Source organism: Marmota monax, unplaced genomic scaffold (assembly GCF_021218885.2).
Source record: "Marmota monax isolate L192 unplaced genomic scaffold, Marmota_monax_Labrador192_F-V1.1 WCK01_AAM20220418_F8-fsc00025, whole genome shotgun sequence".
In the NCBI taxonomy this organism is placed as follows: Eukaryota; Metazoa; Chordata; class Mammalia; order Rodentia; family Sciuridae; genus Marmota; species Marmota monax.
In genome coordinates, this window is record NW_026691950.1 from 2619430 (window position 1) to 2634558 (window position 15129).

Sequence of the window (15129 nt, forward strand, 5' to 3'; positions counted from 1 at the left end):
GTCCTGTCTAAAGAGACCACGGCACGCCCATCTCTCTCTCCAGTTTCTCCAGCTCTGGGTGGAAACAATACTCAGTAATCTTGTCTCTGTCCAAGCAGGGCCTTGGGAGAGGACCTGGAAGAAGCCAGCACTGGCCAGAGTCCCTGAGCTTCTTTCATGTCACTTGGCATTTAACCAAGGTCAAGACTCATGCTCCCTAGATCACGCGTAGTGCAGGTTAGTGGGCAGGGTCCTTTGCTGGGTGTTCCCACAGGCCGTTGGAGGCCTGGGAGCAGGAGTAAGAACACTACTGTGATCTCACACAGAATGCACTCACTGAAAGTGTGTAACCCAATGGTTTTCACTATATTACAGAGTACAACCATTATCACAATCCATTGTGGAACAATTTTGTCATCCCTGAAAGAACCCTGTACCTTTTAGGAGCCACTTACTAGCTGTCTCTAGAGATTTCCCTATTCTGCACATTTTGTATAATGGAATCACGCGGTGGGTAGTGTTCTGTGACTGGCTTCTTCCACCTAGCTAACGATTTCAAGGTTCACTCACGTCCATGTTTCAGCACTTGCTTCCTCTTTATTGCCAAATAACATTTCATTATATGGAAGGATCCTGTCTATGTCAGCTGATGAGCATCTGGATTGTTTCTATTTTTATATTATTATTTTCATATTATGGTGAATAATGTGGCTGTAAATTTTGGTTTGCAAATTTTTCTGTAGACACGTTTCCATTTCTCTTGGGTGTTTGTGCAGGAGCAGAGCCTCTGGGTCAAAGGTAACTGTTTAAGCTTTTGAAGAACTGCCCAGCTGTTTTCCCAAGGAGCCACATCATGTCACACCGGCCCTAGCAGTGCAGGAGGCTCCGATTTCTCTGCAACAGCCAGGCAAAGGTTGCGTCTCCCAGCCTGTCTTCAGCTTGGAAGGGCAACTTAGTCCTTCCACTGGGATGTGAGCCGAATGCTGTGGTTGTCATTTCTGGGGTCACAGTGGAAAAGGAGGACATGAGAGCTCCCTCAGTCCTTTTTCCCTGTCTCTGGAGACAGAAGCCCTACTGCAGGAAAGCACAGCACCTCCACCGCCCTGCGCTGCACATCTCTATAGACTGCAGGGTAAATAAGAAATGCATGTCTGCTTTGCTCAAGTATTCTGGGATTGTAGTCAGACCAGCTTAGCCTGTCTTCATGTGGCTCATACTGTGTTTTTTTTTTTGGGGGGGGGGGCGTGGGGCGTGGGTTTGTGTACCAAGGATTGAACTCAGAGGCACTCAACCACTAAGATACAGCCCAGCCTATTCTTGTATTTTTTTTATTTAGAGACAGCGTCTCAATGAGTTGCTTAGCGCCTCACCATTGATGAGGCTGGCTTTGAACTCTCGATCCTTCTGCCTCAGCCTCATCCTCATCCTCCTGAGCCGCTGGGATTATAGGCACGTGCCACCGCGCCCAGCTCCACATGGCTCATTTGATCAGAGCTGTTCATGGGCCATGGCTGGTGATGGAAAGAGGGCTTGATTCAAGACAAGGCAAGGGAGTAACTGTGCACCTCACCCTCTTGGGGGTGTGAATGCCTCCCACAAGCTCCTGAACACCTTCAAAGGGGAAGGACAATAAGGCCATACATACCGACTGGTCTGTCGACAGGTAACATGCCCAAGTACTGCACGTGGAACTTCTGGACCAGTTCAGTCTTTGGCGTTGGGAAATCTACTGTGGGGAACAAAAGCAGCCCATCCTTCTCAGTGGTTGCCACACATAAGAAAAAATAGTCACCACCTGGGATCTGAAATCGCCAGAACACCACCTGTGCCTTTGTCTTGTTCCCGAACAAAATCAAAATAGCACTAACCCTAGACACTGGCGAAATCGGGCGAAAGACTAAAAGCTCATTTAACTTGGAAGTAAAACCACCTTTGGAAGTTTGGAAGTTGGTTTCACTTCCAAGTTAAATGAGCTTTATTTAGTCTTTCACCTGATTTCCCAGTCCTTTATCTCTGTCAGTCAAAATCCCGTTAAACTTTCATTTAAAGGTGGGAAAGAGTTTGAAGCCAGGAGCTGATGGGCCAAACTGTCTCTCTGATGTGTGCTAAGGAAAGCATAACCAAGAGTCCCCCAAAAGAACATACATTTTTAAAAATTAGACCCTACCCCATACTTTACATGAGTTATGAAAACAATGTTCTTTAACTTTGCAATAGCAACACAGCCACCCCACCCTTTGTACTAATCCTACTGACACAAAGTCAAGTCTGTGCCCCTGTAGGCCCAAGGTGCACACTCCACTCATGTTTTTTGAGTTGAATATGCTTTTTTTAGGAAACTCAAGACAATGGAGAACCACCTGAGCCCTCTTGTTTCTTGCCGTGAGGGACATGCCAGGATGAGGGGGAGGTGCCACTGGCCTACCTTGCAAAGGGACTTCGGGATTCACACTAGTCCTCTCCTGCGAGGAGCTGCAGGCCAGGGCTTTGGCATTCTTCCGTTCAGCCATAATCTAAAGATTAAGTGCAAACACAGCTCTGGTTGGCGGGTGCAAGCCCCACACCTTCAGCGAGTCCAGCTGTAATGTGTCTGAGTGGGTTTCACTTCCAAGTTAAAATAGCTTTAAATTTTCCACCCGATTTCCTGGCCCCTTCCTCAGGGCTATGTTTTTCATTTGAGAATTCTGCTCATTTTCTCTGGGGATAACAGGTAAGCTGTTCCTCAGAGTAACGGTCTCCTGATTGTTTGGAATCTACTTCTTCCATTCTCCAGGCTTTCAGCTTTGCTGAAAGTCACCCAATATCCATGGTCTGGCCTGGACCTGCTGGCCCACAGTGGTTAGCAGAACATGGCATGGTGGGGCTTCCCTGGCTCTTCTAGATGCCCACTTTCAGATACTTTTTTTCAGGGTTCTGGAGACAAAATATGTCGGTTCAGATCTCACCTCTGCCACTTACTGTGTGGCATTGGATAAATCACCTGCCCTCCTACATCTCATCTCATCTCCTCCACTATGCATGGGATGACTACAGTGTTTATGTCACAGAGCAGTTTCGAGGACTGAAGGAGCCAGTGTGTCAAACGGTCAGTGGCTTCAGAAATGTCGGCTGCTCTCTGTTGGGGGCAGGATGACTGCTGTGCTCAAGTGTCATTGCTTTCCAAACCTTCCCTCACCAGCTTCACAGAGCCATGGGCTTAGGAACCAAATCCTCATTTTGGAGACAGGACCACTTGGAGCAACACCTGGCCTACAGATTTCAGGCAGCCCTCCCTCTGTGAGAATTCTGAGTCTGTGGATTCTAGCAACCAGGGGTTAAAAACGTTATGGTGGTGCCAAAGTGTGTATGTAGGTAAGCCTGCAACAGCTATATCGGTACTGAACTCAATAATAACAGTCAAACAACTGTTTACAAAGCCTTTATATTATATTTGGTATGATAGGGAATCTGGAAATACTTTGAAGTACATGGGAAAATGTACATAGAATACACGCTAACACTTCACCACATTATATAAAGGACTTGGCATCTGAGGACTTTGGTATCTGCTGAGGTACTGTTTCTGCTCCCCTGTGGATTTTGAAGGACCACCATTCCTTACTGGGATGGGTTGAACAATCTGCCCACTTCTTCCCTGAGTTGATTTCCATGTCCCCTCTCCTGCCCTTCCACATCCCTTCATCCGCTCAAGGGGTGAGGAGAGAGAGGTGCACCGCTCTTCCCTGACCCACCTTACCTTGGAACAAATTTCGTGGAGACTTGTGGCAATGGCTTTTGCTGGTGTGTCACATCGAAATACATGACATTTCAAAATTCTGGTATCTTTATCTCTTGCTACATAAGCAAAATCCCTATGGGAAAAAAAAAGTATCAGTACATTAAATAAAGGAACCTTTTACCAACCCATATGCTAGTTATGAATGTTAAAGGAGCTAGCAGCAAGCATGTCAGTGGTAAACAATGTATGAAATGATTTAAAAAAACCCAAACAAACCAAAATTTTAACAGCTACAGAAAACTGAAGCACGGTTTGGTAGATATTAGGAATTCATTTCTAAGTAACATAACTACAGCGTCCTCCACACCCAGGCTCTTGAACTCCCGGAATAGCTAACGACGCTGGGCCAATGCCGAGTTTCACAGAGCCCTTCTGTGTAGCATGATAACAAATATCACAACAACACAACCCGGGCTTGGAAGGGCACGAATTGCATGAGTGGTGTCAGGACAGACGTGGTTTGTGCAGCAGAAGCAGAACAACAGGCTCTGATGTGGAAACACGAGCACAAAGAACCGCCCGACCCACAGCTGCTGGAGAAAGTTGATGGGCAATCAGAGGGTGCGCTGGAACACGGACACGGCGGACTGAGAGTCTACCAAAGGCACCGCAGGCCACTACCCACTCCTTGAACCCTGGCTCTGGGCAGCATCCCATGATATTGCTGTTATGAAGCATTAGTTCAGATGCTGTCGAGAGCAAGCAGCGGCTGCTGGATTTTAGCATTTGTTTTACTGTTGAAAAAGATGCTGGCTGTGACATGACTCGGCTTCAAAAGGGCTACAGGACGCGTCTACGTTCCTCTCTGTTATTACTGGAGGATGCTGGTTTTCAAAGTTGAAAGTGTTTATGAAAAATAAATGTCCCGCTTTACCCCTGCGGTCACGGATCATAGTGATTGATTTGCACGTGATGCTAAGCCAGGATCGTGGTAATTGAAAATTTCTCTCTCGTAATGTAAGAACTGGTAGTCTTTTCACAGACCAGGACAGTCTACCCCCAGGATAGCCGAGGTATCCTTGGGAAGGCATGAGGATCTACCACTGGAGGCAAATGAGAGAGGCCAGAAAAAAGGTGGGGTTCAGTGAGGGAGGGCTGGTTGAGACAGATGGTCTGGCCAGACAAGTGTCCCATTGTCTTGCTGGGCAGGGCAGCTCTGCAATGGAGCTTCCTGACTCTGGGCTCCAGGTCAGGACATCTTGACCTGGCTGTCAGACACTTTAACTGTCCACGCCTGACCTCAACATCTGCCCCAACCTCCTGCTTCCTCACCGGTGGCCTCAGTCAGTGTCCTCCACACCAGACTCCCCTGCCCCTTCTCCCCGCACCCAACCCTGTGGGGCCTATGGTACAACTTAGAGGTCTGGTGCTCCTGCCTCCCAGCCCCACAGTGCTCAGCTCTGGGTTCAGAGCACGTCCCCTGCCTCTGCTCTCCACCCCGCTGCCCCTGTGGAGGGCTCAGCTGATGCTGAGAGCACCCCTCCTGTTCTCCTCAGCTCCGATACACACTGCGCTCACCCTGGGCATCACCCTGGGCACCAAGTGTATCTGGTGTGTCTTCCTCACAACTCCTTGAAGCTCCATGAAGATGAATTGTGCCTTATTCATCCCCAATACCTGGTGATGCCAGGTAGCAGAACTGTCTGATGGAGGGCTCCACCCCCACCTCCCCCCAGGCACAGTGCCTGATCTTCTTGGTCCTACTTCCCAAGGGGAAGCTAGACTGAGCCAGAGGTATGAATGGGTTCCCTGACAGCAGGTGGAGGGGTGCGTGTGGGCCAGGAGTGCCTCCCATCCTCAGCTAGCCCTCCACTGAAGCAACACATTACATAACAAGATGCGCCTTACTCCAGAGGCCGTGCTCCAGGGAAGCCTGGTTTGGGGTTCTCTTCCCTCTTGCTGCTCTTGTTCCCTAGATGCGCCATGAAGTAGCACACGCCAGATCTCAACACCTTGCTCTTTAAACTTTCACGTACAGCTGCCATTTGCCTGAGGCCAAATCTCTCTGAAGCTCCCTGTGGTCACCCACAGAAAGCCCAAAACCCTTTGGATTTTAAGAGTTGCAAAATCTGCCCTACCGACTCTCCAGCACTGTTCTCCTGACCGAGGAGCTCTCCTTCTGCTCCAGAAAAGGTGGGTCTCCTTGTCCGCTCATTGTGGTAACATCTCTTGCTTGGGGACCACTGACCCTCCCTATGCTGTCCAGAGCACACCTGTCAGGATGGTCCACCTCTGAGGTCTGCCAGGCCCTCTAGCCCCCAGGGCCCTGTTTGAGTCTAAATGCTCACAGTAAGTAATTCTGCACCACAAAGGATAAGTTCTGTTATATCCTCTCTCGTAGTGACTGCACAGGTCTCAACTGTGTCTGTCCTAAGAGTCAGCAAAGAATAGCCAGAAGGTCAGTGGCTTGATTCTGGCAACTCGGCCTCCAGTCTCATTCCTGGTTCCCCTCAGTTACACAGGTTGAACACCCCAATCAGAAAATCCAAACTCCAAATCCCAACTGCCACGATGCCACAAGTGGAAGATTCCATACCACAAACTCTGCTTCATGTAGAACATTATTAAAAATATTGTATGAAGTTACCTTCAGGCTATGTGTGCCGGGGGTATGTGAAACAAACAAATTTCATATTTGGAGATGGGTCCCATCCCCTAGTTATCTCATAGTGCATATGCAAATATTCCAAAATCAGGGGAAACCCCCAAATTGGAAACACCTCCATTTCCAAGCATCTTGGGTATGGATATGACATCTGCACAACTCGGGACACAGGGTGAAAAACTCGATTCCTAAGGTCTCTCCATGGCACTGCCATTCTCTGATGTCAGCTTCCAAGGTTCAGTACTCTCTCTCTTGAGCTGGCAGGGTGATGATCCCAAGGCAAATGGAACAGGCCCTGGTTGATAAGCCACACATCATTCCTATCCGAGGTCAGCTTTGTGCCCTCTGTTCTTTTATATGTAACCTCTCAGGCATAATTTTTAAAATTATCATTATTAATCTTCATTTTCTTTTGGCTCAGGGGAAGGCGATGAAGGCTTTAAGGGTGACCATGAGGAGCCCACATTTTCCTAAAGGAGAAACTCAGCAGCCTCAGGCTTGCTTTGGAGGAATTCTCGCATGTTTTTTCACAGCCTCATCTCTTCCTGTTTGCTCTCAGGTGCCAGACTGACAGAGGAAGGAGGCAGGAGTCTGTGGTCCACCACGGTGGGTGAGATTAGAAACTCACTCTCCGGAGGCTGCATCTGCTTCTGGGGGGTGGGGGGGGGGAAGAACTTTCTCTGCAAGATGTTTGCACATCTCCCATTTTATTCCCATGCAACATAACTTGAGTCACCCTCAAATAGTGACAGCCCCAAACATGGAGGTCTGTAGAGGCAGCGAGGCCTTCCTTTGGACCTGGAGCTTGGACACGCTGAGCCACTTCCTCTGTGCACAGTGGAACACCCAGTTATAGAATCTGTGATTGAGAGTCAAGTCCAGATGCCACTTCACTGGTTGTTCTAAGAGTCCTAAGTTGTCCTGGGTAGCCTTGAACTTGAGATCTTCTTGCCTCAGCTTCCTGAGTAGCTGTGATTACAGGTGTGCACCACCACACCTGGCCTTACAGATTTATATTCTAAAAAATATTCAATTTATCTCCACAATTACCTTCTAAGACACTACTAGGTCCCAGTCACCAGTGATGCAAATGCAAGTGGACAAGGCTGCAGACTAGGAAGCCACTGCCTGGCGTTACTGTCAGTGACATGTGAGCTGGTGTCTTTAGGTAGGCCTTGCCAGGGTAAGAAGGACAAGGTAAGAAGGATGGTTCAAAGAAAATTTAAGTGAGCATGAGCAGAGCCACAGGGTAAAAGAGCCAGGAGTGTTTGGAAGAACTTGCACTGTCCTTGCACACACCTGTGGCCCCGTGGGGCGGCCTCACAGAGAGGCTGCACACAGTTGCCCTGGGCTCCCTGCGCAGCGCTTTGTGCCCTGCCGGGTTTCTGGCCCTTACTCTGAGCCTGATGGAGAATGATATTTAAAGGCCTCATTGTGCTGGGTGCTGGGATTATGCTGTAATCCTAGAGGCTCGGAAGGCTGAGGCAGGAGGATGGCAAGTTCAAAGCTCAGCCTCAGCAACTTAGCACGGCCCTAAGCAATTCGGCAAGACCCTGTCTCAAAAACCAGGAAGTAAAAGGTCTGTAGCTGGAACTGGAGCTTCTGTCTCCTCCTTCAATTCTAACAGAAGCGGGTACCAGAAAGCAGCTCCATTGGCCATGTGATGACTGAGCCCTTGTATTTCCAGCTCTCCTTGCTCTTGTTCTTCCTAGTAACAATTCCCCCCCAGGACCAGCTTTGGGTTCTGCTGGAGAAAAATGTCAGCGCTAAGATGTTTTTGACAGCCTCAAATTTCTTAATGGCCAAGAAAAAGGACCAAGGATTGCTTTTATTATTCTCGACTGTACAGCATCCTCATCGCCCTCCAGGAGCTTGATCCATCTTTATGGAATGAGTGGATCAACAGTTCATTATTCAAATGGCTCCTATTAAAAACCAGCCAAGACTGAATCATTTACCCTTTCCCCAAATCTCTCCCCTGCAACTCTCCCAGGGTAAGTAGAATCTGCTTATGTGTTTACCTCTCCAAGAAAATTTAAGAGGCATCTCAGATCCCTTAGCTGTTATATAGACTCACTTTTCAAAGCCCCGGTACCTGGAATAGCTCAAGGACATGAAATCTCATTTCCTTAATGAATCAGCCTGTCCTGTTGCTGGAAAGCTCCCAGTGAACCAAAATGTGTTTTTTTGCTAAATGAGACACTGAAACCTGCCTCCCTGTAGCTTCTGCTAGTTGGAGCCGGTTTTGCTTTGTGGAGAGGCCTGGAACAAGCTGCCCTGTCAGTCATCACATGCCAGCCCATGCAACTGGCAGTGACCCCCTCCCCCACCCTCGCCCTGTCCCCTGTTGGCACTCCTCACCACGTCTCCAACACTCAGGAGCATCTTTTATGTAATTCATATCTGCTCAGGTCAAATACACATTTTGATGTAGGGAATCTGTGAAGTCTGGCACATGGCAGGCACTGGCTACATGGTGGGGACTACCAGAAACAAGGGGGAAAGAAGTCAAAGAAAAAAAGCCCACTTTGAAATATTGTCTCCTTATCCAGAAAGGATGTTTTAATAAATGTCCGCAACCATCTGAATTATGTTGACTTCCTAAGATGTATCCCATGACTCCTTCCTCCTGTCTTCTCTTTGTTAAGCTACAAGCCACCAAAGTTCTTACCAGGGCAGACACAAGGTCCCTCCTACAAATAAGGACAAAATGGCAGCAAAGGGGGACTTAATCCAAACACTGTCCCAGATGTGGAACGCCTATATCAAACTTAGAGCATATAATATAGGGCAGATCATTATATAATGGTAATTCTAATAATATACATTTACTCTAGATGGTGATTTCCAGCCTATTTCAGTGTTCCTCTGTCAATTTTGTTCAAATATCTGCAGGACTGAAAACTTGGGACTTGCTGGGATAAATTTTGAGCCTTTTTAGATGAAGGGATTTCTGACTTTTTTGCTTCACCTGCAGAGGGCCCAGGAAATTCAAGAAATTCAAAAGGTGGGCTCCCTAGAGAAAACAGCATAATTACAGGGCTCCTGGGCTGTCCCTACATGTGGTTACTAAGATATGCAAGGCCTGGGGGAAAGCGAATCCTCTCTCCAAGACTGCGTACATTTAATCTCTGATTATATTTTGAAAATTTTGTTTTGGGGATGGGAAGAACAGGGAAGAAGAAAGTGCCTGAGAAGTTTCATCTTAGACGGCCAGCCCAGAACATTTGTCTTTGGGGTCATTTTTCTTAGATATTTTACCCAACACCACAAACACCACACACGGGTATCACCGATCACAAAGCTCAGGCTCCAGTGTGGTGAGGCTCAGCCTCCTTTCTCTTTCTTTGCAAGCTTTAGAAGATGCTAAGCTCTGACAATCTGCCAGAGGCCCCCAGCCATTCCTCTCCAGGCGCTTCCACAAAGCGCGCAGATGGCGTGAACAGCAGATGCGAAATTCTACCACCTGCAACATCAAGGTGGGCTGGGCGAAAGAATGTGCAGCCCTCTCTTGTACAGAGTCTTGCTGATACTGTTCAGAGTAATGGATTCCCTGGGAGGGGGCTGAATCAACAGTGAGGGAAGGAATCAGCAAACATCTGAGAACAGCCTTTCCACTCACTGGGGTGGGTCTTGCCATTACTTCAGGTGAGGAGCACACAGCCACCCTCCTGGGCCAGGGCCCCCCCCTCCAAAGTGAAAAATTCTCCTACCCACACCCTTGGAAGGTCTGACCCTGGAAGTGTGACCCATTCATTCTGCGTGGGCTCCCTCTCCCTCCCTACCTCTGAGCAATGGAAGCAGCTCACCAGGAAAGGAATGGCCACCAGTGGGGCAGTAGCACCACCATCAGATACAGGCCGCTGGTTGCAGTAGACACAGAGGACTTGTCTTCATCTGCCAGTTCCCAACCAGCCAGGGAGCTTCCCTGAGACCAACTCCAATGCAAAGAGGAAACCACCCAGGCTCCTTCAAGGTAGAAATTCTCCAACATCTTTCTTCCAGCAAAAATGGAGTTTTTCTTGAAGTGACCGAGCTACTGAAGGTGGAGCTGAAGACTTCCAAACACTCCTTCTATTTTGGCTAATAATCGATACTAAAATTAGAGCCACACCTTACCAATGAAACTCGGGAGAATGTGTCATGTGAGTTCTAAAAGCAATTCTTCAAGAAGCATGAAAGTCCTCCTTCATAACACGGTACACGACATGGGACACTTCTTGTACACTGACTCCCTAGCCAGCTGATTAGGGCTGTCAGGTGTTAGTGGGAGGGACCAGGTTGCTGCTGCATCATTGGCCCATCACCTTCCCCAAACAGGGTTACACATAGCAGCAGATTAGGGACCCAGACGACCCTGGGCTCTGTTTTAAATGATGGTGATCAAAGGTTAAACAAAACAAAACAAGGCTCTGCCTATCCAAGGCAGGGCCTGAGGGTGGCGATGTGCATGGAGACAAGCCAGTGAGCTTTGCCAGACAGAGACACCATGAAGGGAGAAGGGGAATGGCGTTACCTCTCTCTGAGTCCAGGCAGGCATGAGGGAAGAGAGAGAAACAACACGTTAGCATTCACCCCACGGCCGGGAAGTCACAGCAGCTCTGCGCACCCACCTCCCATCTTATTTCCCAACTTTGCAGCAATTAATAGCCTTTCGGTGCTTATTTTAGCTCAACTCTTTCACCCACAAGAGTGTATTTTGAGCCACGCTACGAGGAAGCCAAGAGATGCCAGCTGAATTTACAGAGGCAACATATCAAGTGGGGGAGGTAATCAAGCTTAAAATATCACGGCAAACACAGGAGACCGTGCGCAGTCAACACTGGCACAGGACTCGTCTTCGTTTTCCAGCTCCACCTGCTCCCCCCAAAAAACACACAGACACAGTGCCGCGGACAGAGCCTTACCTGTTTCACCATGCTCTGGACATTCTATTAGCACAGCCACAACCCTGCAACCCAGGTACTTTTCTTAGAGGCAACAGGGAGGGAGACAGAGTAGAAGGTCGAGGGCAGAGGTGGGAAGTGGGAGAGCCAGTAGATGAAGGCTCCAGGGGTGAGGAGACGGAGAAGTGGCAGGGAGAGAGAAGTGGAAATCAGAGCAGTCCTAGGTTGGGGGCAGCCAGCTTTGAGTGCCGCCCTGAGCTGCCCGGGATCCCGAGTGGAGACCCCGAGCCCAACACGCTCCCTTCTAGTCTCTACACAGCCAATTTGGGAGGCCCAAGGGCACGGAGGCATTATGCATGGGCAACTGGCTAGAGAGGCGGACACCAGAGGGACAAGGGGAAGGAAAGGAGACCTACTCTTTTCTGTGGCCTGTGGCCAGGGTCAGGGAGCGGTCAGTGGGACCTTGCAGGGCTAAGAGCTGAAACAATGGTGTGAAACTCTCCAAGCACACCAGTGAGCCAGAGCTGCACACACGGATACAGAGCAATGACCTTGACATACTGTTAGATGGGGTGGGGGGGCGGGGGGCGGGGCAGGCTAACAAACCAAAGCTGCAGTTATATGGTCTCAAATGAAAAACCTCAAAAAAGGGATCGGAGCCTGTATTTTCATATACACATAGTTTAAAAAATCTAAAACAACATAACATCCAAATTGGCACTGGAGTGGGAATTATGAGGATTTAATATATTTGTTTGAATATCATATAAGCACATATGAATTTTTTAAATAAAATATGCACGTATCCATCTCAGTATTAAAGGGAAATCACTGTGGTACTCTACTCTCCGGCACAGGTAACAACACTAAAACTTACGGTAACAATAAGACGTCTAGCAACTACCCTTTATTGAGCTCCGATTCTGTGTGGCTCCTAATAGCAACCTGACAAAGCCAATGTTACTGTTCTCACTGATGTCAAAGGAAACAAGGTCAGAGAGTTTGAGCAACTTGGCCAAAGTCACACAGCCTATATGTGGTGAAGACAGGGTTTGATCTTCCTAGATGGGTAACCCACTCTCCACAGTCCTACAGTTCCCTCTAATAATGTCTTCCAAACGGAAGCCCCAGAAGGTCCATAAGCACAATGTTCAAGGCAGGGCCTGTGGGTTTGGAAAGAACCTGGGATTTTAGAGCAATTTTAAAGAACCCTCCTGCCATTTGGTGAACTTCTGTTGGGGAGAGGTAGTTAGGCATTCCCAGGAGGAGAGGTAACTAGAAATTCCTAGGAGGAGTTTTTTAGGCTGAGGCAGTAGACGAGCCATGTTCCTCTGGGTACAGAACTTACCTTTTCTCTGTTCACTCAGTGTGGATTTTCTGGGTTCCCTCTTAGGCACGCTATGTGAGAAATGACACCCCATGGGCCCAGGTTCTTCATGAAGAAAAAGGGGACACAGACACGTGGCTCTAAGCCACAATGAGCCGTGGAGTTAGATGATGTGCCAGGTCTGCATTGTGAGCTATGACCACAAGACCATCTGATGGGTCCATGTCTCAGCTGGGCTATAGGCATCTGAGATGGACCGTCTCCAACCATGAAGGGACAGTCACCCTGGGAAGGAGTTGTGGCCCTCTCTCCCACTTCCTGGATACCATCTCCCACAGGATGACAGAGTCCCCTCCAGCTCATGTCCCTCCAAACCACCTTGGGCTCACCTGTCAAAGCCAATCTCTGGAGCCAACTTAGCTTATCAGCAAAGGACCCAAAGGCCTTGATTCTGTTTCCAGTTTGAACAAATGGCTGTGCAACCTCGTACAAGGAGTTGACCCCTTCTGAGCCTTGGGTTTCCCGTCTCAGATGAGAGGCTCTGGCTGCTTCATAGTGCTCAGATTTTTATCAGAAAAGGATGTAAGTGCTTTGACTCTTACAGAAGAGAACAACAGGCAATGTTCTTTGAATACCTTTTGACTTATGCCAAAGCCAAAAGCTTTTAATTTCTTACTCAACAAAATGCCTATGTCAAGTATAGGATAATACCTGCCCCGGAGTCAGTGCTCTGCCTCAAAGACCTGAGGACACAGCCTCTTTCTTGTGTGTATAATTATTGCAGTCTTGGATATTTTAAGTCCGACTCAACTGCTAGTGAGTTGCTTAAGGAACTCAGAGACACCGTGTTTCCCCTGAAGGTAGAACTTGGAAAAATGATACTACAAACTTTGATCAGTTACTTCTTTGGGGGGTTAACAGACACTGCTTGATTTTAGGGTGAACTGAAAATCAGCCACAAATAGAGACTTGAAAGGATCTTTGAAATGTCATTCAAAAATCCAGAAGAGTCACAGACAGTGGCAGCTGCTCCACCAATTCAGCACCTTATAAATTTGCTGGGGGGGGGGGTGGAACCCATCAGCTCAAAGTTGGGCTTCTGCACAAGACCAGCCATTCTGAGAGCACAGAGGCTAAATTTAGAGTCAGGCACAAGTGTCCTCCCTCCTCCCTGTACAAGATGCCAGGGAAAAGAATTAAACCCCGAGAGGAATTCCACAGGAGCCGCACACCCCGAGGCTGCTGGGTCAGCTTGCTCTTGGTGGCTGCTCCTTAGGTAAAGGAAGATGGCAGTAACTGGCAGTGTTCTCCTAATAGAAGTTAGAAGTAAAAGAAGGTCTTGGAGTGTGTCACTGGGTGTCCAAAAGAATAGGAAATACCTAAAAAATCCCTACCATGATGACACACCAGGATGGCACTACTGCAGCTTTCAGGAATTACATGCCATCCCTCATGTTCCCCGGCATGGTCACCCCGTCTTAGGCCACGCACGATGGTACACTTTCCACAACTGAGCAGGCGAGGGCAGGGCTCGCCAGTGCCCCAGCCTGCTCCACTCCTGCAGGAGTGCTTTTGGATGCTGTTGCTTGCTACCAGGGGGCCTTCTGAGCCACGATCATGGTCATTCATTTATATAACAATGAAGGGCAAACTGTAAAACTTTAGGCCATGATTCAAGTCTGTTTTCCTCCCCCAGTTTCACTTCCCACCCCCCACTTTGTGATTGACATTTATTAGCTGTCTGTCCCTGGCCGACCCTTGGCCTCTTTTTTCTTCAGTTTCTTCATCTATAAAATGGACACACTAGTGGTCTTCCCATCCTAAGTGAGTGTGAGGAGTAAGTATGAGTTAATCTACAAGAAACGTGAATGTTCCTAACTTCCTAATGTTTTTTTGAATCGTGGAACCTTTTGGTGATCCACTCCAGATAAAAATGTGCGAGAACTGACAATTTTATGTATCATCTTGAAGCAGGTAGAGGTAGAAAGGTTTGTTAATTCCTGGCACTCATTCTGAGACCCCTGTAGATTCTGTACCCTGCAGGTGAAGGACCTCAGCATTGACATGAATACCAAATTTATGCAAATTTCCCATCTGGTTCCTGGTGAGAGTCAGAGGATCCAGCTTGGATAAAGGGTCTATCCTTCCAAGGACCAACGGGTGACAGAACACCTGCCCCAGACCAAGGGGCTTCCCTTCCCAAGCAGGCCTCCTTCCACCTGCTCCTGCCCACCAGCACCTTGCAGCTATTTATTAATGCAGGAGCAGGGAGCCTGGGAGTTCCAGCGTGCTAAGTGTGATGCTGAGGTTTCAAATGGTGCAGGGTTATTGAAATTCAAGGCACATTCTTCTAAACAAAGGACCTTCTCAAGCCACTGGAGAGAAGACAATTGTTACCTGTCAGCTTACTGATGAGGGGAAAAAAGAATATTTAAAGCAACCAGGAAACGAATCTTTTTTTTTTTTAAAGCCCATCTTTGAAGAGATCAAGAATTAGCGAGCCTCAGCTTTCATCTGTGCTGTTACAGTTTAAAACAAAACAGAAAAAAACCTT

The 15129-nt window shown here is 48.2% G+C and overlaps 1 protein-coding gene across 20 annotated transcripts in view; it reads right to left on the minus strand.

Annotated features, from left to right (window-relative positions):
- Positions 1 to 15129, minus strand: part of Apbb2 (amyloid beta precursor protein binding family B member 2) — a 397355-nt gene that overhangs the window by 10752 nt on the left and 371474 nt on the right. For 15 of the 20 annotated variants that reach the window (XM_058581877.1, XM_058581886.1, XM_058581937.1 and 12 more), the window contains 3 exons: positions 3716 to 3830; positions 2405 to 2492; positions 1625 to 1708 (listed from right to left, as the gene is read on the minus strand). In XM_058581877.1, the coding sequence (XP_058437860.1) occupies positions 1625 to 1708; positions 2405 to 2492; positions 3716 to 3830 (287 nt within the window). Of the gene's footprint in view, positions 1 to 1624; positions 1709 to 2404; positions 2493 to 3715; positions 3831 to 10171; positions 10445 to 10481; positions 10831 to 10878; positions 11139 to 15129 lie in introns of those variants that run through there. The other 5 variants (XM_058582107.1, XM_058581970.1, XM_046454597.2 and 2 more) reach the window with 4 other exon arrangements.